The sequence below is a fragment of the Tachyglossus aculeatus genome, chromosome 11, assembly GCF_015852505.1.
Source record: "Tachyglossus aculeatus isolate mTacAcu1 chromosome 11, mTacAcu1.pri, whole genome shotgun sequence".
Lineage (NCBI taxonomy): Eukaryota > Metazoa > Chordata > Mammalia > Monotremata > Tachyglossidae > Tachyglossus > Tachyglossus aculeatus.
Genome location: NC_052076.1, coordinates 14,783,187 through 14,808,437, shown reverse-complemented (window position 1 = coordinate 14,808,437; position 25,251 = coordinate 14,783,187). Strand labels below are relative to the sequence as shown.

General features: G+C 50.2%; 1 protein-coding gene across 2 annotated transcripts; it reads right to left on the bottom strand.

The window, feature by feature from the left end:
- Positions 1–215: 215 nt before the first annotated feature.
- On the bottom strand, positions 216–24,306 carry LOC119934467 (transcription factor CP2-like protein 1). Of its 2 annotated transcripts, XM_038753967.1 has the most exons (15): positions 24,151–24,306; positions 23,615–23,766; positions 22,441–22,514; positions 19,847–19,952; positions 19,652–19,758; positions 18,366–18,518; positions 18,176–18,286; positions 17,024–17,121; positions 16,852–16,903; positions 14,393–14,486; positions 7,914–8,004; positions 4,473–4,555; positions 2,510–2,691; positions 2,135–2,186; positions 216–633 (listed from the first exon to the last, which is right to left on the bottom strand). In XM_038753967.1, the coding sequence occupies exons 1-15, from the start codon at positions 24,231–24,233 to the stop codon at positions 596–598; spliced, it is 1,476 nt and encodes a 491-aa protein (XP_038609895.1). In that variant the 5' UTR covers positions 24,234–24,306; the 3' UTR covers positions 216–595. The 2 variants fall into 2 exon arrangements, with proteins under 2 accessions (XP_038609895.1, XP_038609896.1); XM_038753968.1 differs by lacking the exons at positions 216–633; positions 2,135–2,186; positions 7,914–8,004 and having other exon boundaries at positions 2,529–2,691.
- Between the last annotated feature and the right edge of the window lie 945 nt (positions 24,307–25,251).

The window sequence follows — 25,251 nt, the reverse complement described above, 5'->3', positions numbered from 1 at the left end:
ACAGCTGACAATGGGCAGAGCCGGGATTTGAACCCATGACCTCCGACTCCAAAACCCAGGCTCTTTCCACTGAGCCGCGCTGCTTCTCCTTCTCCTGGTTCAGTGGGCCTGAGCTTCCCCGCTCCCTCTCCGGCCCCTCGGGCCCGGGTTCTAATTCATCATCATCAATCGTATTTATTGAGCGCCTACTATGTGCAGAGCACTGTACTAAGCGCTTGGGAAGTACAAATTGGCAACACATAGAGACAGTCCCTACCCAACAGTGGGCTCACAGTCTAAAAGGACTGGGTTCTTTTAGTTCAGCAAGGGGCCGTCAGACAAGGTGGATAATCAGAAAAGGCGGATAATCCGATGCTAGGCTCAAGTCCCCAGTTTAAACAACCTCCCCTCCCACCCCGCAAACCTGATGCTAGAGTGCTCCCCCCCGCCTTCCAGAAGAGTGCTCACAGAGCAGAAATGGGCAGCGGGAAGGAAGAGAGGAGCTGTAGCCGCACTTGGGCCCAGATGCTTGGCCGAACCGCTTCTCTGGGCATCCCCTGGAGAAAGGGGGACGGTCACTTGGCTTCAGTTTCCTGATGGCAGGGCGGGATGGGACTTATCTCAGGATCAGGTGGTAGCCCTCCGGGCTCTGCACTATAATAATAAAAATAATGGCATTTATGCAAAGCTGGGGAGGTTACAAGGTGATCAGGTTGTCCCACGGGGGGCTCACAGTCACATTTTACAGATGAGGCAACAGGCCCGGAGAAGTGAAGCGACTTGCCCAAAGTCACCCAGCTGACAGTTGGCAGAGCCGGGATCTGAACCCATGACCTCGGACTCCAAAACCCGGGCTCTTTCCACTGAGCCACGCTGCTTCTATCAGCAGGAGGGAATGTTAGGGCAGAGGCGGAAGGCGAAGCGTTAGCTCCGGGAGGACCGAGGGAGAGGAACGGGGCCAGAGCGGTAGCGTCATTGCAGTGCGCAGGTGAGGACCACGCCGGCCCGCGCCAGGTCGTCTGAGCCCTGATGGCCTGGGAGCAGAGGCCTTTCTTTCCCAGCTTCTCTCCTGCTCGGGCATGTGGGGGGTGGGAGGGGGGCAGCCAGAAACCCAGGCCCAACCCCGACCGGCTTTGGACCTATGGAGGGGGAGTTGCCTCAGTTTCCCTGCCATTTATATGAGCAGTCTTCATTTCCTCTGACCCATGGAGGGCAGGGAGACCAGAGAGAGACAAAACCACTGGGGAGCACAAGCAAGTCCAAGCTGCTGCTGGGGTGATTCCAATGCCAGTGGGCACAGACACAAGCAAAGCGAGTCGGCGGCTCCGTGCCCCTTGGCTGGGGACTTGGCAGGGAGTATAAATTACTCGATTTTATTTGTACATATTTATTCTATTTATTTTATTTTGTTAATACGTTTTGTTCTCTGTCTCCCCCTTCTAGACTGTGAGCCCGCTGTTGGATAGGGACCATCTCTAGATGTTGCCAACTTGGACTTCCCAAGCGCTTAGTACAGTGCTCTGCACACAGTAAGCGCTCAATACATACGATTGATGATGATGATGATGACCATCTCTAGATGTTGCCAACTTGGACTTCCCAAGCGCTTAGTACAGTGCTCTGCACACAGTAAGCGCTCAATAAATACGATTGAATGAATGAATCCCCTGAGGGCCCTCAGCAGAAACTTAGGGGGATGGACCAGCTGAACTCTAGTACCTTGGACAGATAATAATAATAATAATGATGATGGTATTTGTAAAGCGCTTACTATGTGCAGAGCACTGTTCTAAGCACTGGGGGGGATACAAGGTGATCAAGTCTCACGTGGGGCTCACAGGCTTAATCCCCATTTTAGAGATGAGGTAACTGAGGCTCAGAGAAATGAAGTGACTTGCCCAAGGTCACACAGCGGGCATGTGGTGGAGTCAGGATTTGAACCCATGACCTCTGACTCCAAAGCCCGGGCCCTTTCCGCTGAGCCACGCTGCTTCTCTGATGACCTCAGCTGATGGGTCATCAGGGGGTCACCGCTTCCCCCCATCCCTCCCGCTATCTGTCGTCAGGCAGGGCTCCCAGGGGCCGGGGTGGGGAGGGAAGGGGGGGTTCGATGGTAGCTAGGGAAAAGAGGGAGAGAAAGGAAGAGATTAAATACCTTTCTTTACGATGGCCACAAAGCAGGATTCATCCACCATGTTCCTTACCACCTGTAGAATGGAGTGGCGAGGGGAAGGCGAAGGAGATATCAGGCCCAAATCATCAACATCATCAATCGTATTTATTGAGCACTTACTGTGTGCAGAACACTGTAGTAAGCGCTTGGGAAGTACAAATTGGCAACAGTCCCAACCCAACAGTGGGCTCACAGTCTAAAAGGGGGAGACAGACAACAAAACCAAACATACTAACAAAATAAAATAAATCCACCCAGACTGCAGCGGAAGGGATCGAGGTTAGAGCTCCCCCAGCCCCCATTAATCTTGTCCCGAAGGGGTTGACCCCCCTCCCTATCCCCCAGCCCCTTACTTACCAGGTCACTGATAAGGATGAGGATGCCGGCCGGGCCCTGGCGGGACAGGCGGCGGATCTGACCGGCCGGGAGGGACAAGAGGTCAGCCAGCTTGGCTGTCAGCTCCGCCGAGCTCAGTTCTTCCAAATACACTTCCTGATAGAGGGCCGGCGAGGGCGGAGGGAGCGGAGGCATCTGGGGGCCTGGGGGAGGACCACTTTCTCCTTGATTATTCATTCGATCGCATTTATTGAGCGCTTACGGTGTGCAGAGCAATCAATCAATTGTATTTATTGAGCGCTTACTGTGTGCACAGCACTGGACTAAGCGCTTGGAAAGTCCAAGTTGGCAACATATAGAGACGGTCTCTACCCAACAGTGGGCTCACAGTCTAGAAGCGCTTGGGAATAACAATAATAATAATGATAGCATTTATTAAGCGCTTACTATGTGCAAGACACTGTTCTAAGCGCTGGGGAGGTTACAAGGTGATCAGGTTGTCCCACGGGGGGCTCGCAGTCTTCATCCCCATTTTCCAGATGAGGTAACTGAGGCCCAGAGAAGCGAAGTGACTTGCCCGAAGTCACACAGCTGGCAATTGGCGGAGCCAGGATTTGAACCCATGACCCTTGACTCCCAAGCCCGGGCTCTTTCCACTGAGCCATGCTGCTTGGGAAGTACAAGTTGGCAAACCCTTGCTACGTGTCAAGCCCTGTGCTAAGCACTGGGGTTGATACAAGATAATCAGGTTGGACATGGTCCCTGGGCAGCCTCTGTCCCACGTGGAAAAGCAGCGTGGCTCAGTGGAAAGAGCCCGGGCTTTGGAGTCAGAGGTCATGGGTTCAAATCCCGGCTCTGCCAATTGTCAGCTGTGTGACTTTGGGCAAGTCACTTCACTTCTCTGTGTCTCAGTTCCCTCATCTGTAAAATGGGGATCAAGACTGTGTGCCCCCCCGTGGGACAACTTGATCACCTTGTAATCTCCCCAGCTCTTAGAACAGTGCTTTGCACATAGTAAGCGCTTAATAAATACCATTATTATTATTATTATGGGGCTCACCGTCTTCATCTGCATTTTACAGATTCATTCAATCATTTATTGAGCGCTTACTGTGTGCAGAACACTGTACTAAGCGCTTGGGAGGTACAGGTTGGCAACATATAGAGATGGTCCCTACCCAACCATGGGTTCACAGTCTAGAACGGGGAGACAGACAACAAAACAAAACGTGGCCAGGTGTCAAGTCATCAGAACAAATAGAAATAAAGCTAGAGGCACATCATTAACAAAATAAATAGAATAGTAAATATGTGTAAGTCAAATAGAGTAATAAATCTGTACAAACATCTATACAGGTGCTGTGGGGAGGGGAAGGAGGTAGGGCGGGGGGATGATGAGGGATGATGAAGAACAGATGAGGGAATTGAGACACAGAGATGTTAAGTGACTGGCCCAAGGTCACACAGCAGACGATGATGATGAACAGATGAGGGAACTGAGACACAGAGAAGTTAAGTGACTGGCCCAAGGTCACACAGCAGACAGGCGGTGGAGCTGGGATTAGAAACGAGGTCCTTCTGACTCCCGGCCTGCTCCTCAACATGCTTCAATCAATCAATCAATCGTATTGAGCACTTACTGTGTGCAGAGCACTGTACTAAGCGCTTGGGAAGGAAGCGCTTCAGAGGGAAGGGTCCTGCTCCCCCCTTCCTCATCATCAATCGTATTTATTGAGCGCTTACCGTGTGCAGAGCACTGTACTAAGTGCCTGGGAAGTACAAATTGGCAACATATAGAGACAGTCCCTACCCACCAGTGAGCTCACAGTCTAAAAGGGGGAGAAGAGAACAAAACCAAACATACTAACAAAATAAAATAAATAGAATAGACCCTTCCTCGGGGTCAAGGACAGTGGAGAGCACATTCTAGACCTTACCGCAGGGTCGGGGGGGTGGGGGGGGAAGCCCCCTCCTAGGGTCTTACCTGAATCTGGGGTCCTGGGGCTCTCACCCCCCGGAGGCTGGGCTTCACGGGAGATGTACAGGGTGAGCCGCGGGCGGACCGACCTGGGACGGAGGAACAATCTGGAGGTTAACCCCGCTCAATCAATCAATCAATCAATCAATCAATCCAAGTTGGCAACATAGAGAGACGGTCCCTACCCAACAGTGGGCTCACAGTCTAGAAGTCTAGAAGCGCTTGGGAATAATAATAATAATAATAATAATAATAATGATAGCATTTATTAAGCGCTTACTATGTGCAAGGCACTGTTCTAAGTGCTGGGGAGGTTACAAGGTTATCGGGTTGTCCCACGGGGGGCTCACGGTCTTAATCCCCATTTTCCAGATGAGGTAACTGAGGCCCAGAGAAGTTAAGTGACTCAATCAATCGTATTTATTGAGCGCTTACTGTGTGCAGAGCACTGGACTAAGTGCTTGGGAAGTCCAAGTTGGCAACATATAGAGACGGTCCCTACCCAACAGTGGGCTCACAGTCTAAAAGGGGGGAGACAGAGAACAAAACCAAACATACTAACAAAATAAAATAAATAGAATAGATATGTACAAGTCAAATAGAGTAATAAATATATACAAACATATATACATATATACAGGTGCTGTGGGGAAGGGAAGGAGGTAAGATGGGGGGGATGGAGAGGGCACAAATGGCACCCAAGAAAGGAAAGAGAACAGAGGTCAAATCAGGTGGCCGGGCCTGGGAGTGAGGCTGGGGCTGCCTTGTGGGGGCCAGGCTTCTTTGCTCATCTGACCCCACCTGGGGGGCAGGGGTGGGGGGCACTGTACTTCCCAAGCGCTTAGTACAGTGCTCTGCACACAGTAAGCGCTCAATAAGTACGATTGATTGATTGATTGATTGGAGAGGCTTGCCTGGTGGGGTGGGGGGTGAGAAAGGTCAGCCCTCCCCCGTGGGCTCAGGATCCTCAATCAATCGTATTTATTGAGCGCTTACTATGTGCAGAGCACTGTAGTAAGTGCTTGGGAAGTACAAGTTGGCAACATATAGAGACGGTCCCTACCTAACAGTGGGCTCACAGTCTATTATTATTATTATTATTATTATTATTATTATTATTATTATTATTATCATTATTATTATTATTATTCTCTGGGCCTCAGTTATCTCATCTGTAAAATGGGGATTAAGACTGTGAGCCCCCTGTGGGACAACCTGATCACCTTGTAACTTCCCAGCGCTTAGAACAGTGCTTGGCACATAGTAAGTGCTTAATAAATGCCATTATCATTATTATTATTATTATTCTCTGGGCTTCAGTTCCCTCCTCTGTAAAATGGGGATTAAGACTGTGAGCCCCCTGTGGGACAACCTGATCACCTTGTAACTTCCCAACGCTTAGCACAGTGCTTGGCACATAGTAAGCGCTTAACAAATACCATTATTATTATTATTATTATTATTATTATTATTCTCTGGGCCTCAGTTCCCTCATCTGTAAAATGGGGATTAAGACTGTGAGCCCCCCTGTGGGACAACCTGATCACCTTGTAACCTCCCCAGCGCTTAGAACAGTGCTTTGCACATAGTAAGAGCTTAATAAATACCACTATTATTATTGTTATTATTATTATTATTATTATTATTATTATTATTATTATTATTATTATTATCCCCAGCTCCGAGGTCCCAGGGCTGTGCCCCGAAGCCAACACTCTTCACTTTCTCAAACGGTAACTCCTCACCATCCGCTTTAAAGCAGTCCATCCCCCTGCCCACTCCTACCTCACCTTGCTACTCTCCTACTAAAACGCAGCCCACATATACTTCACTGCTGTAATGCCAATATATTCCCTGTACCTCCACCTCCTCCTCCACTGGGGAAGCAGCGTGGCTCAGTGGAAAGAGCCCGGGCTTTGGAGTCGGAGGTCAGGGGTTCAAATCCCGGCTCGGCCACTTGTCAGCTGGGTGACTTTGGGCAAGTCACCTAACTTCTCTGTGCCTCAGTTACCTCATCTGTAAAATGGGGACGAAGACTGTGAGCCCCCCGTGGGACAGCCTGATCACTCTGTAAGCTCCCCAGCGCTTACTGGCCCTACTGAGAGCTCACCTCCTCCAGGAGGCCTTCCCAGACTGAGCCCCTTCCTTCCTCTCCCCCTTGTCCCCCTCTCCATCCCCCCATCTTACCTCCTTCCCTTCCCCACAGCACATGTATATATGTTTGTACATATTTATTACTCTATTTATTTATTTATTTTACTTGTACATATCTATTCTATTTATTTTATTTTGTTAGTATGTTTGGTTTTGTTCTCTGTCTCCCCCTTTTAGACTGTGAGCCCACTGTTGGGTAGAGACTGTCTCTAGATGTTGCCAACTTGTACTTCCCAAGTGCTTAGTACAGTGCTCTGCACACAGTAAGCGCTCAATAAATATGATTGATTGAATGAATGAATCCAACCTGAGCTGGGCAACCCCCAAATCTGACTCTGGGGTTGATTCTAGACTGTGACCATCTCTATTTGTTGCCAACTTGGACTTCCCAAGCGCTTAGTCCAGTGCTCTGCACACAGTAAGCGCTCAATAAATACAATTGAATGAATGAATGAATGAATGAATGCCTGTCCTCCCTTTAGACTGTAAGCTCGTTGTGGGCAGAGATTGTGTCTGTTATATTGCACTCTCCCAAGCACTCAGTACTTCAGGAAGTGCTCAGTAAATACGACTCACCTCCTCCAGGAGGCCTTCCCAGACTTCCTCTCCCCATCCCCCTCTCCATCCCCCCATCTTACCTCCTTCCCTTCCCCACAGCACCTGTATATATGTTTGTACATATTTATTACTCTATTTATTTATTTATTTATTTTACCTGTACATATCTACTCTATTTGATTTTGTTAGTATGTTTGGTTTTGTTCTCCGCCTCCCCCTTCTAGACTGTGAGCCCACTGTTGGGTAGGGACCGTCTCTAGATGTTGCCAACTTGGACTTCCCAAGCGCTTAGTCCAGTGCTCTGCACACAGTAAGTGCTCAATAAATACGACTGATTGATTGTACATATTTATTACTCTATTTATTTTACCAGTACATATCTATTCTATTTATTTGACTTTGTTAGTATGTTTGGTTTTGTTCTCCGTCTCCCCCCTTTCAGACTGTGAGCCCACCGTTGGGTAGGGACCGTCTGTAGATGTTGCCAACTTGGACTTCCCAAGCGCTTAGTCCAGTGCTCTGCGCACAGTAAGTGCTCAATAAATACGATTGATTGATCGATTGATTGACTGCCTGAGCTTCCCTTTTCAGTAGCGTCCAATCCAGCCTGGACTCCGGTGGGACTGGGGCGCAGCTGTGGCGTTGGTACGTTTTCCCACTCGGGCCCCGGGCCCCCATCTCCGCCCCGACCCTGGGCCCCGGCCCACCCTCCGCCCGGCTCCCGGAGCCATTCACCTGGATTTCAGGGCATTGGCGAGTCGGATGCCATCAGCCGCTCCGCAGATCTGGATCAGGTCCCCCCGGGACAGTTTCAGCAGGTCGGCACCTGGCATAGGATGGCACGGGACTCTGGGACCCACGTCTGCTCTTGCCCACTGAGGGAGTGGGCAAAACCAGCGCCTAGAACAGTGCTTTGCACATAGTAAGCGCTTAATAAATGCCATCATTATTATTATTACTAAAACCAAGTCTTTACTGCAGCAATATTATTTTTATTTTATCATGGCATTTATTAAGCGCTTACTATGTGCAAAGCCCTGTTCTAAGCTCTGGGGAGTTTACAAGGTGATCAGGTTGTCCCACACGGGGCTCACAGTCTTAATCCCCATTTGACAGATGAGGGAACTGAGGCCCAGAGAATCAATCAATCAATCAATCAATCGTATTTATTGAGCACTTACTATGTGCAGAGCACTGTACTAAGCGCTTGGGAAGTACAAATTGGCAACACATAGAGACAGTCCCTACCCAACAGTGGGCTCACAGTCTAAAAGGGGGAGACAGAGAACAGAACCAAACATACCAACAAAATAAAATAAATAGGATAGAAATGTACAAGTAAAATAAATAAATAAATAAATAAATAAATAGAGTAATAAATATGTACAACCATATATACATCTATACAGGTGCTGTGGGGAAGGGAAGGAGGTAAGACGGGGGGATGGAGAGGGGGACGAGGGGGAGAGGAAGGAAGGGGTTCAGTCAGTTTACAAGGTGATCAGGTTGTCCCACACGGGGCTCTCAGTCTTAATCCCCATTTGACAGATGAGGGAACTGAGGCCCAGAGAAGCGAAGTGACTTGCCCAAAGTCACACAGCCGACAAGTGGCGGGGCCGGGATTTGAACCCATGACCTCTGACTCCAAAGCCCGGGCTCTTTCCACTGAGCCATCCCCAACCCCGCACCCCTCAAAATGGGGCCAGACCCATTCGTTCAATCATATTTCCCCCTTCTAGACTGTGAGCCCGCTGTTGGGAAGGGACCGTCTCTATGTGTTGCCGACTTGTACTTCCCAAGCGCTTAGTACAGTGCTGTGCACACAGTAAGCGCTCAATAAATACGATTGATTGATTGATTGATTGATTTACCAAGCACTTGCTCGGGCAAAGCACTGTACTAAGTGCTTGGGAGAGTACAGTACAACAATCAACAGACACATCCTCTGCCCACAGTCAAGCTTGTAATATAATAATAATGATGGTATTTGTTAAGCACTTCCTATCAATCAATCAATCGTATTTATTGAGCGTTTACTGTGTGCAGAGCACTGGACTAAGCGCTTGGGAAGTCCAAGTTGGCAACATAGAGAGACGGTCCCTACACAACAGTGGGCTCACAGTCTAGAAGCACTGTCTCTATATGTTGCCAGCTTGTACTTCCCAAGCGCTTAGTACAGTGCTCTGCACACAGTAAGCGCTCAATAAATATGATTGATTGATTGTTCGAAGCACGGGGGAGGATTCAAGGTGATCAGCTTGTCCCATGTGGGGCTCACAGTCTTAACCCCCATTTTACAGATGAGGGAATGGAGGCACAGAGAATAGTAATAATTATGGTATTAAGTGCTTACTATATGCTAAGCACTGGGGTAGATACAAGGTAATCAGGTTGTCCCACATGGGGCTCACAGCCTTAATCCCCTTTTTCCAGATGAGGTAGCCAAGGCACAGAGAAGTTAAGCTGCTTGCCCAAGGACACACAGCCGACAAGTGGCGGGGTAAGGATTAGAACCCATGTCCCCAACTCCCAAGACCGTGCTCTTTCCACTAAGCCACATGGAAAGAGCAGGGGCCTGGGAGTTGGAAGATCAATCAATCAGTCAATCAATTGTATTTATTGAGCGCTTACTGTGTGCAGAGCACTGTACTAAGCGCTTGGGAAGTACAAGTTGGCAACATATAGAGACGGTCCCTACCCAACAGTGGGCTCACAGTCTAAAAGGGGGAGACAAGATCTGGGTCCTAATCCCGTCTCTGCCACTTCATTTATTCATTCCTCAAATGTATTTATTGAGGGCTTACTATGTGCAGAGCACTGTACTAAGCGCTTCGGAGAGTACGCTAAAACAATAAACAGTCACATTCCCTGCCCACACAAGCTTACAGTCTAGAGGGTGGGGAAACAGACATCAGTATAAATAAGAAGCAGCGTGGCTCAGTGGAAAGAGCCCGGGCTTTGGAGTCAGAGGTCAGGGGTTCAAATCCCGGCTCCGCCAATTCATTCATTCATCTAATCGCACTTATTGAGCGCTTACTATGTGCAGAGCACTGTACTAAGCGCTTGAGAAGTACACGTTGGCAACATATAGAGACAGACCCTACCCAACAGCGGGCTCACAGTCTAGAAGGGGGAGACAGAGAACAAAACAAAACATATTCACAAAATAAAATAGAATAAATATGTACAAATAAAATAAGTAAACAGAGTAATAAGTACATACATATATACAGGTGCTGTGGGGAGGGGAAGGAGGTAGGGCGGGGGGATTCATTCAATCGTATTTATTGAGCGCTTACTGTGTGCAGAGCACTGTACTAAGCGCTTGGGAAGTACAAGTTGGCAACGTGTAGAGACGGTCCCTACCCAACAGCGGGCTCACAGTCTAGAAGGGGGAGACGGACAACAAAACTAAACATATTAACAAAATAAAATAGAATAGTCAATATGTACGAGTCAAATCAATAGAGTGATCAATCTGTACAAACATATATACAGGTGCTGTGGGGAGAGGAAGGAGGTAGGGCGGGGGGGGATTGTCAGCTGTGTGACTTCGGGCAGGTCACTTCACTTCTCTGGGCCTCAGTTCCCTCATCTGTAAAATGGGGATTAAGACTGTGAGCCCCCCGTGGGACAACCTTGTATCCTCCCCAGCGCTTAGAACAGGGCTTTGCACATAGTAAGCGCTTAATAAATGCCATAAAAAAAAAATTAATTAAATGATAGCTATGGACATAAGTGCTGTGGAGCCCCACAGTGTGAAGGGAGGAGAGAGGGAAGAGAAAAGTGAGCAAGTCAGGGCGACGCAGAAGGGAGTGGGAGCTGAGGAAAAGTGGGGCTTAGTCTGGGAAGGCCTCCTGGAGGAGAGGTGCCTTCAATAACGCTTTGAACGGGGGGAGAGTCGTTGTCTGTTGGATTTATGTTGCCAACTTGTACTTCCCAAGCGCTTAGTACAGTGCTCTGCACACAGTAAGCGCTCAATAAATACGATTGATGATGATGATGATGATTTGAGGAGGCCAGAGGCAGGACGTGGCCTAGGGATTGGCCGCAAGATAGGTGAAATCAAGGCACAGTGAGAAGGTTAGCACTTGTCTGCTGTGTGACCTCGGGCAGGTCACTTGACTTCTCTGTACCTCCGTTTCCTCATCCGGAAAATGGGGATTCAATGCCTGTTCTCCCTCCCCCGTAGACTGTGAGCCCCATGTGGGACGGGGACTGTGCGATTATTTCGTATCTACCTCAGCACTTAGAACAGTGCTTGGAACAGGGTGTTTAATAAATGCCCCCATTAAAGGCGTGAGATGGGGTAAGACACTGACCCCCATGGGGGCTCGCAATCTAAAAATAGTGGGGAATAATAGTGGGGTTACCAGCAGACACGTAAAACACAAGAACAGTTTTGTTCTCTGTCTCCCCCTTTTAGACTGTGAGCCCACTGTTGGGTAGGGACTGTCTCTATGTGTTGCCAATTGGTATTTCCCAAGCGCTTAGTACAGTGCTCTGCACATAGTAAGCGCTCAATAAATACGATTGATGATGATGAAGAACAATAAATACAACAAGTGCAAGGCGACTTCAGCCTCCTCATGGTTCAGCCCGACAGGCACAGAAGCCGCAGCCTCAATCTCTCGTCTCTCACACTTTCCCCCTCAGCTCTCGTTCATCCTTCCATCACCCTGGTGCAGCCCAGAGAGGGTGAATGACTGCTCGACTGCCATACAGCACAACAGAGCCAAAACTGGATGGAGTCTCCTACTGAATCCAGGTTTGTTGCTTTTTTAAAAAAATCACATGGCGTTTATCATTCATTCATTCACTCAATCGTATTTATTGAGCGCTTACTGTGTGCAGAGCACTGGACTAAGCGCTTGGGAAGTCCAAGTTGGCAACATATAGAGACGGTCCCTACCCAACAGTGGGCTCACAGTCTAGAAAGCACTGTACTAAAAACTGGAGTAGATACAAACTAATCAGATTGGACGCCATCCTTGTCCCACATGGGGCTCGCAGTCTTAATCCCCGTTTTACAGATGAAGTAACTGAGGCACAGAGAGGTGAAGCGATTTGCCCATGGTCGCACAGCAGACAAGCGGCGGAGCAGGCATTAGAACTCAGGTTCTTAATAATAATAATAATGATGATGGTATTAAGTGCTGACTTTGTGCCAATCCCTGTTATAAGCGCTAGAGTAATAATAATAATAAAAATGATGGTATTAAGTGCTGACTTTGTGCCAAGCACTGTTCTAAGCGCTACAGTAATAATAATAATAAAAATGTTGGTATTTGGTAAGTGCTGTGTGCCAAGCACTTTTCTAAGCACTGGTAGATTCAAGGTAATCAGGTTGTCCCACGTGGGGCTCACAGTCTTAATCCTCATTTTCCAGACAAGGGAACTGAGGCCCAGAGAAGTGAAGCGATTTGCCCATGGTCGCACAGCAGACAAGCGGCGGAGCAGGCATTAGAACTCAGGTTCTTAATAATAATAATAATAATGATGGTATTAAGTGCTGACTTTGTGCCAAGCCCTGTTATAAGCGCTAGAGTAATAATAATAATAAAAATGATGGTATTAAGTGCTGACTTTGTACCAAGCACTGTTATAAGCGCTACAGTAATAATAATAATAAAAATGATGGTATTAAGTGCTGACTTTGTGCCAAGCACTGTTCTAAGCGCTACAGTAATAATAATAATAAAAATGTTGGTATTTGTTAAGTACTATGTGCCAAGCACTTTTCTAAGCACTGGTAGATTCAAGGTAATCAGGTTGTCCCACGTGGGGCTCACAGTCTTAATCCTCATTTTCCAGATGAGGGAACTGAGGCCCAGAGAAGTGAAGCGATTTGCCCATAGTCGCACAGCAGACAAGCGGCGGAGCAGGCATTAGAACTCAGGTTCTTAATAATAACAATAATAATAATAATAATGATGATGGTATTAAGTGCTGACTTTGTGCCAAGCACTGTTCTAAGCGCTACAGTAATAATAATAATGTTGGTATTTGTTAAGTGCTATGTGCCAAGCACTTTTCTAAGCACTGGTAGATTCAAGGTAATCAGGTTGTCCCACGTGGGGCTCACAGTCTTAATCCTCATTTTCCAGATGAGGGAACTGAGGCCCAGAGAAGTGAAGCGATTTGCCCATGGTCGCACAGCAGACAAGCGGCGGAGCAGGCATTAGAACTCAGGTTCTTAATAATAACAATAATAATAATAATAATGATGATGGTATTAAGTGCTGACTTTGTGCCAAGCACTGTTCTAAGCGCTACAGTAATAATAATAATGTTGGTATTTGTTAAGTGCTATGTGCCAAGCACTTTTCTAAGCACTGGTAGATTCAAGGTAATCAGGTTGTCCCACGTGGGGCTCACAGTCTTAATCCTCATTTTCCAGATGAGGGAACTGAGGCCCAGAGAAGTGAAGCGATTTGCCCATAGTCGCACAGCAGACAAGCGGCGGAGCAGGCATTAGAACTCAGGTTCTTAATAATAACAATAATAATAATAATAATGATGGTATTAAGTGCTGACTTTGTGCCAAGCACTGTTCTAACCGCTACAGTAATAATAATGATGTTGGTATTTGTTAAGTGCTATGTGCCAAGCACTTTTCTAAGCACTGGTAGATTCAAGGGAATCAGGTGGTCCCACGTGGGGCCCACAGTCTTAATCCTCATTTTCCAGATGAGGGAACTGAGGCCCAGAGAAGTGAAGCGATTTGCCCATAGTCGCACAGCAGACAAGCGGCGGAGCAGGCATTAGAACTCAGGTTCTTAATAATAACAATAATAATAATAATAATGATGGTATTAAGTGCTGACTTTGTGCCAAGCACTGTTCTAACCGCTACAGTAATAATAATGATGTTGGTATTTGTTAAGTGCTATGTGCCAAGCACTTTTCTAAGCACTGGTAGATTCAAGGGAATCAGGTGGTCCCACGTGGGGCTCACAGTCTTAATCCTCATTTTCCAGACGAGGGAACTGAGGCCCAGAGAAGTGAAGTGACAAGTGGCGGAGCCGGGATTAGAACCCACATCCTCTGTACTCCCAAGCCCGGGCTCTTTTCCACTAAACCACTCTTTTTCTTCCGCCCCCCAAGCCCAGTGCTCTAACCATTAGCCCGCACTGGTGGTTGGCTGCTGGTCCAGGGCCGTGCCCGGGCTAATATTCTGGGGGTTGAGGCAACCAAGCCCTGCCCGGCCTTACCGGTGAAGTTAGCAAACATCCTGCAGAAGCCGGAGAAGCGATGGCGATGCAGCCACTGCTGGGCCTCGGGGATGGAGGCTGCGGGGCTCAGAGTCTGCAAGGAGGAGGGATTGGACACCGTTTAGGTTGGTGGGATGGAAGGGAAGGGAAGGCTGGAGAGGAAACTGCCCAGCCCACCTAGAAATAATTTCTATTTATTCTGATGACACCTGTCCACATGTTTTGTTTTGTTGTCCGTCTCCCCCTTCTCACAATAATGATGGTATTTGTTAAGCGCTTACCATGTGCAAGCGCTGGGGAGGTTACAAGGTGGTCCCACGTGGGGCTCACGGTCTTCGTCCCCATTTTACAGGTGGGGTAACTGAAGCACAGAGAATCAATCAATCCGTCGTATTTATGGAGCGCTTACTGTGTGCAGAGCACTGCACTAAGCGCTTGGGAAGTACAAGCTGGCGACGTATAGAGACAGTCCCTACCCAACAGCGGGCTCACAGTCTAAAAGGGGGAGACAGAGAACAAAACCGAACAAACTAACAAAAGAAATAGAATAGATATGTACAAGTCAAATAAATAAATAAATAGAGTGATAAATATGTACAAACATATATACATCTATACAGGTGCTGTGGGGAAGGGAAGGAGGTAAGATGGAGAGAAGTGAAGTGACTTGCCCAAAGTCACACAACTGACAATTGGCGGAGCCGGGATTTGAACCCATGACCTCTGACTCCAAAGCCCGGGCTATTCAAGCAATTCAAGCACTTAATACAGTGCTCTGCACACAGTAAGCGCTCAATAAATACGATTGAATGAATGAATGAATTTCCACTGAGCCACGCTGCATCTCTAGACTGTGAGCCCGTTGTTGGGTGGGGACCGTCTCTATATGCTGCCGACTTGTATTTCCCAAGCGCTTAGTACAGTGCTCCGCACCCAGGAAGCGCTCAATAAATACGATTGAATGAATGACTGAACCCAACCTGAGCTGGGCAACCCCCATATCTGACTCTGGGGTTGATTCTAGACTGTGAGCCCACTGTAGGGTAGGGACCGTCTCTATATGTTGCCAACTTGACTTCCCAAGCGCTTAGTACAGTGCTCTGCACACAGTAAGCGCTCAATAAATACGATTGAATGAATGAATGAATGAATGAATGAATGAATGAAAGAATGAATTCCAGAGCAGGGCCAGCCACCAGAGGGCAGCATCACCACAACCCCGGTGGTGGTTATTATTATTATTAATAATAATAATAATGGTATTTATTAAGCACTTACTATGTGCCAAGCACTGTTCTAAGAGCTGGGGGGATACAAGGAAATCAGGTTGTCCCACGTGGGGCTCACAGTCTTAACCCCCATTTTACAGATGAGGTAACTGAGGCACAGAGAATAATAATAATGATGGCATTTATTAAAGCGCTTACCATGTGCCAAGCACTGTTCTAAGCGCTGGGGAGGTTACAAGGTGATCAGGTTGTCCCACGGGGGGCTCACAGTCTTCATCCCCATTTTACAGAGGAGGGAACTGAGGCCCAGAGAAGTTAAGCGACTCGCCCAAAGTCACCCGGCTGACAAGTGGCGGAGGTGGGATTAGAACCCGTGACCTCTGACTCCCAAGCCCGGGCTCTTTCCACCAAGCCACGCTGCTTCTCAGGGCCTACTGGATAGACTACGGGCCTGGGAGTCGGGAGGTCATGGGTTCTAATCCCAGCTCTGCCACTTATCTGCTGTGTGGCCTTGGGCAAGTCACTTGACTTCTCTGTGCCTCAGTCACCCCATCTGTAAAATGGGGATGAAGACTGTGAGCCCTCTGCGGGACAGGAACTAGGTCCAACCCGACTTGCTTGTGTCCACCCCGGAGCTTAGTACAGTGCCTGGCTCCGCCACATGACTGCTGTGTGACCTTGGGCAAGTCACTTAACTTCTCTGAGCCTCAGTTACCTCATCTGTAAAATGGGGATTAAGATTGTGAGTCCCACGTGGGGCAACTTGATCACCTTGTATCCCCCCCCGCCCCCGTGCTTAGAACAGTGCTCTGCACGTAGTAAGCACTTAACAAATGCCATCATCAAGTTCATTCATTCATTCATTCAATCGTATTTATTGAGCGCTTACTGTGTGCACAGCACTGTACTAAGCGCTTGGGAAGTATGAGTTGGCAACATATAGAGATGGTCCCTACCCAACAGTCTAGAAGGGGGAGACAGAGAACAAAACAAAACAGATGAACCAAATAAAATAAATAATAGAGTAATAAATCCATACAAACATATATACATATATACAGGTGCTGTGGGGAAGGGAAGGAGGTAAAGTCGGAGCGATGGAGAGGGGGAGGAGGGGGAGAGGAAGGAGGGGGCTCAGTCTGGGAAGGCTGAGTGATTTGTTAATAAGTGATTGGCAAATAACAATATTATTATTATTATTATGGGTAGGAGTCGGATCTGGGTCCTTACCTCGGCCTGGCTGTCCACGGAGCCATCTGAGAAAGGCGGGGACGAACAGATTCTGGGGGGAGCAAAGAAGGGCTAGAGGCCGGACGCCTGGGTTCAGCCCCAGATTCCCACCCAGAGCCTCGCGGCCAGGAGGGCCAGGCAGGCCTCAACCTCCCCACTCCCCGCCACTCACCTCTCGGGGCTCAGCAGCTTGTAGGGGTGAGGGGAGGAGAAGCAGAGGGGGCTGGGAGGCGCGTGCGGGCTGCAACAGGTTTCGGGCCACGGGGTGCACTGCGGAATTGGGGGTGGGCTGGGGGGGATTGCTGTGGCTTCGCCTTCCTCGCCCCCTCCTCCAAGAAAAATGGTCCCACCTCTCTACACACTTTTGCTTTTATTTGATTTGACCTTGTCTCTCATGCTGTTTTAGCGTCTAAGTCCTCTCTCAATCAATCAATCAATCAACCAATCAATCATATTTATTAAGCGCTTACTGTGTGCAGAGCACTCTACTAAGCGCTTGGGAAGTCCAAGTTGGCAACATAGAGAGACGGTCCTTACCCAACGGTGGGCTCACAGTCTAGGAGTGTGACACACTCTCTCCCACCTATCTTCATTGATTGTGAGACCCTCGGGGGACAGGTTCGGTACTTAATAATAATGGCATTCATTAAGCGCTTACTATGTGCAAAGCACTGTTCTGAGCGCTGACGAGGTTACGAGGTGATCAGGTTGTCCCCCGTGGGGCTCCCAGTCAATCCCCGTTTTACAGATGAGGTAACTGAGGCCCAGAGAAGTGAAGTGACTTGCCCAAAGTCGCACAGCTGACAATTAGTGGAGGCTGTACTTAACTCCCGCTCTTTCCCAGTGCTTCGTAGAGTGCTCTGCGTACAGTAAGTGCTCAATAAATAGGATTCTACTACAAATAATGTGATTCTACTACTAATAGAAAGAGACGAGTGAGGTCAGACACTCTGTCTCTGTCTCTCTCTCTCTTCCCCGGCATTTCTAGACAGTGAGCCCACTGTTGGATAGGGACCGTCTCTCTATGTTGCCAACTTGGACTTCCCAAGCGCTTAGTACAGTGCTCTGCACACAGTAAGCGCTCAATAAATACGATTGAATGAATAGTCTAGAGGAACTGAAGGCATGAGTTCTAATCCTGGTTTTACCCCCGTCTACTGTGTGACCTCAGCCTGGTCACTCACCCTCTCTGGTCACTCTTCCCCATCGGTACAACAGGAAGGGGAGACCCCTGCCTCTACCTTCCCAGTTGTAGGCCTGACCTCTCCTTCTCGCCATCCTCATCCCCTGACCCCACAAATCCAGGGCCCGGGTCTGTCCCCACCTCAGTGAGCACCGTGGTGTCGTAGGACGGCTGGTACTTCTCCCTCTCCAGGGGCGGTTGCTTCTCAATCTTCTCTCTGTCCGTCTTCTGCTTGCGGTCTGCGCCCTTGGGCTGGGGGGCGAGAGGGTCCCTCAGTGGGTCCCCTCTGGCACCTGGGGGGGAAGGATGGAGAGGAGGGAGCGGCCGGTACCTTGAAGACCTTGATGAGACAGCTGGCAGAGTGCAGGTGGTCAGGGCCCACCGCCTTATCCCCCGGGCGGAAGGTGTCGATCTGGATGCGGAAGGGGACCCCCTTCTCCCCGCCGTTCTTCCGAGGGGTGAACTCGGTGCTGATGCAGTGCACCTGGGGGAGAAGAAAGGGGGGAGAAGAAAAAAGGGGAGGGAGAGAAAGAAGGCAGGGAAAAGGAAGGGGGAAGAAGAAAGGGGAGAAGAAAAGGAAGAAGAAAGGGGGGAGAAGGAAGGGGGAAAGAGAAGAAAGGGGAGGAGAAAGGGGGAGAGGAAGAAAGATGGAAAAGGAAGAGAGATGGTGAAGAAAGGGGAGAAGAAAGGGAAGGAGAAAGGGGAAGGGGAAGAAAGGGGGAGAAAGGGGAGAAGGAGGAAGGGGAAGGAGGAGAAAGGGGAGAAGAAAGGGGGAGGGGGAGGGGGAGGAAGAAGAGAGAGAAGGAAAAGGAATGGAGAGGGAGAAGAAGGGGAGAAGGGGGAAGGAGAAGGAAGGATGAGGGAGGGGAGGGAGAAGAAAGGGGGAGGGAGAAGAAAGGGAGGGGGAGAAGAAAGGGAGGGAGAAAAAGGGAGAGGGAGAAGGGGGAAGGAGAAGGAAGGAGGAGGGAGGGGGAGAGAGAAGGAAGAGGGAGGAAGATGAAAGGGAGGGGAGAAGAAAGAGAGGGGGAGAAAGGGAGGGAGAGAAGAAAGGGAGAGGGAGAAGGGGGAAGGAGAAGGAAGGAGGAGGAAGACGAAAGGGAGGGGAGAAGAAAGGGAGGGGAGAGAAGAAAGGGAGGGAGAGAAGAAATGGAGAGGGAGAAGGGGGAAGAAGAAGGAAGGAGGAGGGAGAGGGAGGGAGAAGGAAGAGGGAGGAAGACGAAAGGGAGGGGAGAGGAAAGGGAGAGGGAGAAGGGGGAAGGAGGAGGAAGAAGGAGGGAGGGAGAAGGAAGAGGGAGGAAGACGAGAGGGCGGGGAGAAGAAAGGGAGGGGGAGAAGAAAGGGACGGGGAAAAGAAAGGGAGGGAAAGAAGAAAAGGAGAAGGGGGAAAGAGAAGGAAGGAGGAGGGAGAGGGAGAAGAAAGGGGGAGGGAGAAGAAAGGGGGAGGCCTGCTGCCACTCGGCCCTCTGGTCCGCGTCAAGTGGGCAGGCGAGACCCAGGCGGCTCGGGGCACGTGGGCCCTCCGCACGAGGGCCGGGTGCCCCCCCCCCCCCGCCACCGACCACCCCCTCCCTTCCTCCTCCTCCTCCTCTCCTTCCTCCTCCTCCCCCGGCCCCGCACCTGCAGGAAGAGCGACGTCCTCTTGGCCGGATCCCAGAGGAATTCCACCGTGTTGAGCAGGGAGGAGAGGACCTGCGGGTCCAGCAGGCCCACGGACAGGGGGATGTCTGCGGGGGGCGAGGGGAGGCCGTCAGGGCCGCCCCTTCTCCCCTCCTCCCCGCCCCCGGGCCCAGGCCCCCCTGGGCCGCCCCTCACCTATGTCCAGGATCCGGTCCCCGGGCCGGCTCCATCTCCAGCCTTCCAGCTGCTGCTGCTCCGTGTACTGCAGGCGTCGGTCGTGAAAAACCACACGCACCACGCTCTGCACGCCCGGAGGAGGAGGAATAAGAATAACGATGGCATTTGTGGAGCGCTTACTATATGCCAAGCACTGTTCTAGGCGCTGGGGGAGATACGAGGTAAGCAGGGTGTCCCACGTGGGGCTCTCAGTCTTCCTCCCCATTTTACAGGTGAGGGAACTGAGGCCCAGAGAAGTCAAGTGACTTGCCCAAGGTCACGCAGCGGACAAGTGGCAGAGCCGGGATTAGAACTCACAACCTCCAACTCACAACCTCCGACTCCCAAGCCCGGGATCTTTCCACTAAGCCACGCTGCAGGAAGCCCTACTCAGAGATCACCTCCTACAGGAGGCCTTCCCAGACCGAGCCCCCCCTTTTCATGCATTCATTCAATCGTATTTATTGAGCGCTTACTGTGCGCAGAGCACTGCACTAAGCGCTTGGGAAGTACAAGATTTTCCTCTGCTCCTCCTCCCCTTCCCATAGCCCGGACTCCCTCCCTCACTCATTCAATCGAATTTATTGAACGCTTACTGTGTGCAGAGCACCGTACTAAGCGCTTGGGAAGTACCCCTGCCCCACAGCACTTGTGTATATATATTTGTACATGTTTATTATTCCGTTTATTTTATCAATGATGTGCATATAGCTATAATTCTTTTTATCCATTTTGACGCCTGCCTACTTACTTTATTTTGTTGTCTGTCTCCCCCTTCTAGACTGTGAGCCCGTTGTTGGGTAGCCTGTCTCTCTCTGTTGCCGAATTGTACTTTTCAAGCGCTTAGTACAGTGCCCTGCACACAGTAGGCGCTCAGTAAATACGGTTGAATGAGTGAATGAATGAGGAGGAAGAGGAGGAAGGGAAGAGAGGAACAGTGCCCTGCACACAGTAAGCGCTCAGTAAATACGGTTGAATGAGTGAATGAATGAGGAGGAAGAGGAGGAAGGGAAGAGAGATGGAGGAGGTCAGGAGCTGTCCACCAGCCCCACTGACCCCCTCCCCATCTGGCCACCTCTAGGCCCTTCCCCCTGCAGTCAGGATTTCACTCTGCTCAAAACGTGGTTCTGCTCAAGTCCACCCCGCTCTTAGGACCCCTCCAGTGGTAGCCCACCCATCCCGGCCTTAAGCAGAAACACCTCCTCCCCTTCTGCTTGAAAACACTTAATCAGCCCTCTCCCTCCAATTTATCCGCTCTTCCCTCCCACTGTACCCCAGCTCACATTCTGTGTTCCTCTCAGGGCATCCTATTCGCGGGGTCTCATTCTTCCGTCTCCCACCCCTGCCCTCCCTCGCTCCTGCCCTCCCTCCGCCTTCAAATTCGATCCTCCACATTGTCCCCCCTGTGTTTAGACGCCTTCTGAATCAATCGATAGTATTGATCGAACACTTCATGTGGAGCACTGTATCCTCCCCCCGCCCCGTGTTTAGAGGCCTTTTGAAGCAATCGATAGATTGTGAGCCCACTGTTGGGTAGGGACCGTCTCTACATTCATTCATTCATTCAGTGGTATTTATTAAGCGCTTACTGTGTGCAGAGCACTGTACTAAGCACTTGGGAAGTACAGTTTGGCAACATATAGAGATGGTCCCCACCCAACAGTGGGCTCACAGTCTAGAAGGGGGAGACAGGGGACAAAACAAAGCATATTAACAAAACAAAATAAATAGAATAGATATGTACAAGTAAAATAGAGTAATAAATACATACAAACATTCATTCATTCAGTGGTATTTACTGAGCGCTTACTGTGTGCAGAGCACTGTACTAAGCGCTTCAGCCTGCCACGGCGGGGTGAACACCGGGGAAGGGCACCACTTGAAGATGCAGGGGGGACAATCTTTCTTTTTTTAATATTTGTTACATGCTTATTATGTGCCAGGCACTCTGCTGAGCTGGATAGATAAAAGCCAATCAGGTTGGACACAGTCCCTACATGTTGCCAACTTGTACTTCCCAAGCACTTAGTACAGTGCTCTGCACACAGTAAGCACTCAATAAATACGATTGATTGATTGATTGATTGATCAAGCTTGTACTCTGTGCGGAGCACTGTACTGTATTGTGCTTGGGAGAGCCCAGGTTAAGTAGACACAATCGCTTCCTCAAGGAGTTTACAGTCCATCAGGGAAATCGCCTCTCTTCCAGGCCACCTTTCGGGATTGATTTATGATCTCCCCGGTTTATACCCACCCACCCCCCAATGCCCCGTAAGCACTTCCTTACCACCTAGGCACTTGAAAATTCACAACCTTCCCGTAGCCCTTGTGTGTCTATTTTATATACTCTTTTATCTCCTGTGCTTAATTCATTTTAGCATCAGTCCCCCTAGCTAGATTGCAAACTCCTTGAGGGCAGGGATCATGTCTGCCTATTCGATGGTACCCTTCTGAGTGCTTAGTACAAGGCTCTGCATGCAGTGCTCTTTCCCGGGAGGAGCAGCATTTTCAGTGCCCAGGGGATGCCAAGCTCCAGTGAGGGATGGGGAGGGGCAGGGGGCAGGGGCACCCACCTTGAGCAGCCGTGGGCACTCTGAGGCATCACCCAGTTTGGGATTACACAGCATCCGCACCTCATAAGACTGGCCTGAGGGAGACGGGCCGGAGAATGGGGCAGGGGTGAGGGGCCTAGTGATCCCAAGGCCCTCCCACACCAACCCTCTCTTTCCTTTCTTCCCCCCCCTCTCTTAATGGTATTTGTTAAGCACTTACTATGTTCCAGGCACCGTACTAAGCTCTCGGGTCGATACAAGCTAATCGGGTCGGACACAGTCCACGGCCCACATGGAGCTCACAGTTGTAATCCCCATTTTACAGAAGAGGGAACTGCGGTCCCGAGAAGTGAAGTGACTTGCCCAAGGTCACACAGCAGACAAGGGGCGGAGCTGGGTTTAGAACCCGGGTCCTTCTGAGTCCCAGGCCCGTGCTCTTTCCATTAGGCCATGCTGCTCATCCAAAAAATAGTAATAATAATGGCATTTATTAAGCGCTTACGACGTGCAAAGCACTGTTCTGAGCGCTGGAGAGGTTACAAGGTGATCAGGTTGTCCCACGGGGGGCTCACAGTCTGTGGGTGAAGATGGCATCGCCCCTTTGTCCCAGGAGTGAAGGTACTCATTTGGCATTTATTACATGCCAAAACCTAGAGTAGGTACCAGAGAGTCAGGTGGATCATTAGGAGGGCACACATTCTATTTATTTTATTTTGTTAGTATGTTTGGTTTTGTTCTCTGTCTCCCCCTTTTAGACTGTGAGCCCAATGTTGGGTAGGGACTGTCTCTATATGTTGCCAATTTGTACTTCCCAAGCGCTTAGTACAGTGCTCTGCACATAGTAAGCGCTCAATAAATATGATTGATTGATTGATTGATTCTGAGACAGGGGGAGCAGCTATTTTCATCCCGTTTCGCAGATGAGGAAAACGAGGCCCAGAAAGGTTCATTCATTCATTCATTCAATGGTATTTATTGAGCGCTTACTGTGTGCAGGGCACTGGACTAAGCGCTTGGGAAGTCCAAGTTGGCAACAGAGGTTAAGCGACTTGTCTCAGGTCACGCAGCAGACCGACGGCAAGCCCGGGATGGGAACCCGGGTCTCCCGGTCCCCGGCTTTTCCTGTTAGGCCCCCGCTGCCCTCTCTCCGGTGGTCAGCCACGTACTCCTCCCCGTCCCCGGCGGTCCCCGGTACCCTGGTTCAGGTAGGTGAGGGTCTCCTCGTGCTGCTTGACGGCGGGTGAGGTGGCGGCACAGAGCACGTACTGGAAAACGGGGCAGTGCAGGTCTGAGGTGGAGACGGCCCGAGGCTCCTCCTGCTTCAGGTAGGGCAGGGCCAGCGGCTCCCTGACGGGGCAGATGGGCACCATCCAGTGCCCTCCAGTCCACCCAACGGAATTTGGAGCCTGTCCCCCGTCCCACCCAGGTGGCACAGACGTGCCAAGGGAGCTGGGAGGGCCTGCCTGTGCCCCCGAGCTTGGCGTGGCTCTCCAGGCTCTGCCCTTCTGCTCGGATTGGGGGACCGAACTCTGAACTGTGGCTGCGGCCAATTCCCCACGCCAAGGCGCGCCACTGGAGCTCCTAGGGCCCTTCAGGGATAACGGATGGAGAGGAAGAGGGGCGCGCAGGACCCCTGAAACCAAACGAGAAGCCCTGCCTCCCAACCCCTCTCCTGGGCAGGAGGAGCCGGGCCAGCGTCGAGACTCCCTTCCTGGCGGGGGAGAAACCTACCTGAGCAGGTTGCCGGTGGGACATTGGTACATTTCTCCCGGGCTGGGCCAGAAGTGCTCCGACTGGTTGTGCCAGAAAAGCATCCTGGGAGAGGATGGGGAGAGGCGGCTTGGCCTAGGGAGGACTGGATTAGACTAGGCCGGACTGGGCCGGACTGGTCAGCGGAAGATCGACAGGCCAGGGAGGAGTGGGGTCCCCACTGGGAGGGTCGTGGCCTTTATAGCCCCATGAGTACGTGGGGAGGGGGCTGGGCCAAGCCCGGGGCCTTTGATTGGCCGGAGGTGGGGAGGACAGCGGCAGCCAGTCAGTCAATCCTATTTATTGAGCGCCTACTGTGTGCAGAGCACTGTACTAAGCGCTCGGGAAAGTACAATACAGTAGACGGTGACATTCCCCGCCCTGTTCCAAACCCTGGGGTGGATACAAGTTCATCATCCCCCATGAGGCTCACAGTCGGAGTGTCCTCTTCAATGTAGAGACACAAAGATGGAGAGACTAGGAGAGGTAGAGACAAGGAGAAACGGAGCTATAAAGACAGGGAGACTCAGAGACTCACAGATGCAGAGACACGGAGATGTGATGACGATGGTGTTTGTTAAGCACTTACTATGGGCCAAGCACTGTTCATTCATTCATTCAATCGTATTTATTGAGCGCTTACTGTGTGCAGAACTGGACTGATCTAAGCAGGGAAGCAGCGTGGCCCAGTGGAAATTGCACAGGCTTTGGAGTCAGAGGTCATCGGTTCAAATCCCAGCTCCGCCACTTGTCAGCTGTGTGACTTTGGGCAGGTCACTTCACTTCTCTGGGCCTCAGTTCCCTCATCTGTAAAATGGAGATTAAGACTGTGAGCCCCACGTGGGACAACCTGATCACCTTGTAAATTCTGCAGCACTTAGAACAGTGCCTTGCACATAGTAAGCACTTAATAAATGCCGTTATTATTATTATTATTATTAAGGTTACCCAGCAGACAAGTGCTGGAGCTGGGATTAGAACCCACATCCTCTGAACTCCCAAGCCCGTGCTCTTGCCACTAAACCAAGCGCTTAGTGCATCATCAATCGTATTTATTGAGCGCTTACTGTGTGCAGAGCACTG